Genomic DNA, 4,998 nt, shown 5'->3' with positions numbered 1-4,998 from the left:
CCATTGAGGGAATGTAACTTTAACATATTAATTTCTCATATGTTAACATAAAGGCTCATTTTGAAGTATAAGCTGCTACTTACAGGCATCGCTTTGAAGAATTCAACCTGACACGTGTGTTCATCTGCTCTACCGCTAGCAAACAACCGTACTGATTAAATAACATAAAAGTCAAGCAGTCCAACAGATGGCAGCGATGCGCCATGCAAAACAAAACACCCACAGTTTTCAGGAGAGCTCTCTGGTGGTTGAAGAAAAATCCACATATAAACTGAAAAATACAATAAATGAAAAAAAAAAACATCTGAATGCTCTCTGGTATTGTTCAGGGGGCTGGACCAAATGTGGAGGCGGGCTGGATCCGGCCCGCGGGCCATAGTTTGGGGAACCCTGCTACACTTTGGAAGCTTATGACAGAAGGAACAAAACCTGCTTTGACACCTTTTGGTTTTACGTTTGAGGATGACAAATAATCACCGTCCAGATGGGGGGGGGGCCTGAACTCATGGTGCAAAGCATGAGACACGTCTCTTAATGTGGATGAACTCCGCTCACGTAAAATACTAGCAACGATAAGAGAAAATCAATTTGTCCACTAGTCCACGTGGGACGTGGACTTGGGCACCCCGAGCCTTTTCCGATGCCGCCCTGGGTAACTGCCCAACTGAACAACCGCCTCTGCAGTCGGTTTGATGTGTTTCATGAATGTGCGTTGCGTATGCAGTGAAAATGCAAAGGGGGTGAGGTACAAGCTTCCATGCACTGGGGAGCTTTTGGGTGACATGCAGAAAAAATATTTGCAGCAGAATAATACCACAGCACGTCAACTCAATGAAGCACGGAGGTGGCAGCATCATGCTGTGGAGCCCTTGTTTTACAGAGTGACGTCAGTGTGGTTTTGCTTCCTGGTTATGTCTTAGCCTAGCACACACAACAAAGAAATAAATCAATAAAACACACAGTTGTAACGTGAGAAAATGTGGAAAACGTTCAAGAGACAAAAACCTTTCAGTTAGTGAATCTTGGGGAACAGGCTATGTTTTTTTTTTTCTTAATATTTACATAATGTGCTTTCTTGTGTGGTTCAAGCTTTTAAAACAATACTGATATTTGACTGAAACCAATAATTTCACAGCAGTTCTCTAAACGTGTGATAGTGATTGGAATTAGCTGCTGCTGCGCAAATTGTGTAAACCCAGCTGGTAGATCCAGCTGGATAAGCCATTCCCAAATTCATCTATTTTAATCTTCAATGATGAATCTCACTTCCATCCAAATTATTATAATTTATGTAATCACCGGATTAAGGAGGGCTGACTTCTCCCAAGGAGAGAGGATGATTTTTTTTTTTGAAGCCCATGCGTTTTTTTTTGTTTTTGTTTTTGTTTTTTGTTTTTTGTTTTTTTTGTTTTTTTACGCACTGAAATCTGACTCGACATTAAAAAGCCACCGCGGCGGATAGCAGCCACACAGTGCCGCGTTCCGCCCACCTCCACCCCTGTGTGAGCAACAGGTAGCTCCATATACGGACCAGAGAGGCGCCGCGCAGCCCTTCTGGCACCGGATCTGCAGAGGGCGCACGGAGGGGCAGTGCCACCATGCGCACTCCATCCGACGCGCCTCTCCTGAGCGGAGGCAACCAGTCCCTGCTGGCTTCCAGCCTCGCCGGCGACCCGACGATGGGAACCCCTTCGAACGGCACCCTCCACCCGAACGGATCCGACCCGTTCGCGCGCAACGAGGACGTGGCCCAGATCGAGATCATGGTCCTGAGCATCACCTTCGTCGTCGCCGTGATCGGGAACGTGAGCGTGCTGCTGGCCATGTACAACACCAAGAAGAAGACGTCCCGCATGCATCTGTTCATCAAGCACCTGAGCCTGGCCGACCTGGTGGTCGCCTTCTTCCAGGTGCTGCCGCAGCTCTGCTGGAAGATCACCTTCCGCTTCTACGGCTCGGACTTCCTCTGCCGCGTGGTGAAGCACCTCCAGGTGATGGGCATGTTCGCCTCCACCTACATGATGGTGATGATGACCCTGGACCGCTACATCGCCATCTGCCACCCACTCAAGACCCTCCAGCAGCCCACCAAGCGCTCCTACGTGATGATCGTCTCCACGTGGATGTGCAGCCTGGTGCTGAGCGTCCCGCAGTACTTCATCTTCTCCCTGAGCGAGATCCAGAACGGCTCCGAGGTGTACGACTGCTGGGCGCACTTCGTGGAGCCGTGGGGTTCCAAGGCGTACGTCACTTGGATGACCGTGGGCATCTTCCTGGTGCCGGTGGTCATCCTCATCCTGTGCTACGGCTTCATCTGCCACACCATCTGGAGGAACATCAAGTACAAGAAGAAGAAGACGGTGGCCGGGGCGGCGGGCAAGAGCGGCTTGATCGGGAAGTCGTCGGTCAGCAGCATCATGATGATCTCCAGGGCGAAGCTCAGGACGGTCAAGATGACTTTCGTGATCGTTCTGGCGTACATCGTCTGCTGGGCGCCGTTTTTCACCGTGCAGATGTGGTCGGTGTGGGACCGAAACTTCCAGTGGGACGGTGAGTCTCAACTCGGCGGGAGGAATTTCTCGGCGGTGAATCTGTTCCAAAACTGCGTTCCAAAAGTCCGTTTGCGCGCAGCTTTTTACGCACGGAATTACTCAGGAAAACAGCGCAAAAATATGCGAAAACGAATGCGTGTGCGTTATTAAAGATGCAACACTCGATGATTGAGAACAAGGCACTTCACGTTCAGTAAATATGAGCGTGATCAATCTTTCAACAATACCATCCAGGCCCACAATTTAGTGAAATAAGTGTATTTTGATAATTATAATTAATAGAATTTCATATAACTAATTAGTCCAATCGTAAAGTTATTCGTAAAATGCACAATGTAATGCTTAAATGTGAAAATAATTAATTAAAATCAGTATGTCAAAGGCATAGTGTATTCAATTATTGCAGTCTTTAAAAAAAAAAAATATTTCATGAGAAGCTGGTTGCAGCTTGTCATGATTTTGCCAATCAAACTGAGTGGGCGGAGTCAAACTGATCGGTTCAAGCTGCTGCGTAAATGAACTATTTAAGTCATAGTGGTGATTCTTTTTATTTTATGATATATATGAGCATGGGAAATATGAAATAGTTTGATAAATACTGAATCACAATTATATGATCATAATGCATAATAAAATCACATTTTGAACAATAATTTAATGTTTCACTTATGCATTTAAGAATGCATTATTTGTTTATTAATTGATTGTATTGAAATGATCAAATGAGTTTAACACATAATAATGATAATAATGATTTTTTTTTACATATAGATGTTACATTAAAGTCATTGTTTTTAAAATACATTTTTGTCAAGTTATAAATTCATGGCATGAGGTTTACAGGGCCGGATCTAAGACATAGTGGAGGCTGTGGGCTGAAGCCAGTTTGGTGCCCAACCAGCACAAGTGCATTTTATGCATCAAATTCAAAGATTTTTGTCGCTGTCCGTGTAAAAATTGAGAAAATTGCCTTTGCTGTTACATTTTTGAAGAAATTCCTTAAAAGCTGGTTACTTTCCCCAAAACCCAATAAATTGAAACACCTCAGAGCCACTTGGGCTCAAAAGCCCCCTTCAGAAACGATTTAAAATGCAGCGTTCACAAACATCCGTTTATTGTTTAGAAGCCACTGCCAAGGAAAGTAATTGTGAAATCATGGCCCCAAAGGGGGGCTTTTGTCTGAGAGGCCAGATGGGGGGCGGGGGGTTAATGATCATCTAGCTCTGAAAAAAAAGAACAGAACAAAATTTAAGTATTTTTATTCAGGTATGTTCTTGTGATATAACTTTAAATTAGGGCCTGATAATAAGGGGGGGGGGATTACATTAGAAGGTAAAACCTGATATTGTGAGTTAATGAATTTCAACTACATTTACACCAAAAATCAGCTGATGTGGTAAATTTCTCCACTCAGCTGAACATTTCTTTTAATAAGAGTATTCATTTGTAATCTTACCCTTACTTTAGCAGTCTCATATTCTTATTATTAATGTTTTTTTTTAATCCTTATGTGAATAAACAGTTGGTACAGCTGAATTTCCCCACTGAGTCAATAAAGGATATTTCTATTCCAGTTGGACTTGATTCCCAGCTACCATGAAATTTAGTGCTAATATTAAAATGAAGGCCTTTAATTCTAACAAAAACAACTATAAATGTAACTGTATCATTACCATTTAAAGGGTTACATTAGGAGCCATTCTATGCAGAATGAAAAAGAAAATTTCACGTATATCAATGCATGTTGCAGCTCATTAAAGCCTGTTGTTTTTACTACACCCCCCGCAATGTGGCACCAAATGAACTTCATCTATAGGGAGACTTCTGCATATCCCAGATGTTTCATGGATTAATCACTCCTTCCTTCCCTCCCCTTCGCTGTCTGTTCTGCAGATTCTGAGAACACAGCGGTGACTCTGTCTGCGCTCCTCGCCAGTCTCAACAGCTGCTGCAACCCATGGATATACATGATCTTCAGCGGCCACCTCCTGCAGGATTTTGTGCACTGCTTCTCCTGCTGCTGCAAGCTGAGCGCCGACTACAAGGAGGACTCGGAGAGCAGCGTCCGCAGGACGACGCTGCTGACCAGGATCACCAACCGGAGCCCGACAGGCAGCACCGGCAACTGGAGGGAGCTGGACAACTCCCCGAAAATGTCAGCTCAGACAGAGTAAAACAGCCGGCGGCACCAAGAAACACATGCAGAGTGAGCTCATCTGTGGGCATGTGTGATTAGGACAAAAAGTCCCACAGACTTAGAAATCCTAAGGGACAAGAAAGCATTCTGCATGGTGAAAATGGAGCTAAACAGTGTAAATAAGAATATATATATATATATATATATATATATATATATATATATATATATATATATATATGGGCCTGACATGATCCATGCCTACTGGCTAAAGAAACTCACTGCCCTCCATGAGCGACTGGCAGCTCA

General features: G+C 44.1%; 1 protein-coding gene across 1 annotated transcript; it reads left to right on the top strand.

The window, feature by feature from the left end:
- Nucleotides 1-351: 351 nt before the first annotated feature.
- avpr1aa (arginine vasopressin receptor 1Aa) lies at nt 352-4,885 on the top strand. The gene is made up of 2 exons (XM_015042551.1): nt 352-2,550; nt 4,446-4,885. Exons 1-2 carry the CDS (start codon nt 1,599-1,601, stop codon nt 4,724-4,726), a joined length of 1,233 nt encoding a protein of 410 aa, XP_014898037.1. The 5' UTR covers nt 352-1,598; the 3' UTR covers nt 4,727-4,885.
- Nucleotides 4,886-4,998: the final 113 nt, after the last annotated feature.

This window comes from Poecilia latipinna, unplaced genomic scaffold, assembly GCF_001443285.1.
Source record: "Poecilia latipinna isolate Pla-1442-1.1 unplaced genomic scaffold, P_latipinna-1.0 Scaffold34, whole genome shotgun sequence".
Taxonomy (NCBI): Eukaryota; Metazoa; Chordata; class Actinopteri; order Cyprinodontiformes; family Poeciliidae; genus Poecilia; species Poecilia latipinna.
Note: the sequence above shows the minus strand (reverse complement) of the source record. Positions and strands in the feature narration are given on the sequence as shown.

What these genes read in the sequence shown, in the direction of transcription:
- avpr1aa (XM_015042551.1), top strand. Translation starts at nt 1,599, where the DNA reads ATGCGCACTCCATCCGACGCGCCTCTCCTGAGCGGAGGCAACCAGTCC. An exon ending in CCGAAACTTCCAGTGGGACG is followed by an intron (nt 2,551 to 4,445) that starts GTGAGTCTCAAC and finishes TCTGTTCTGCAG; the next exon opens with ATTCTGAGAACACAGCGGTG.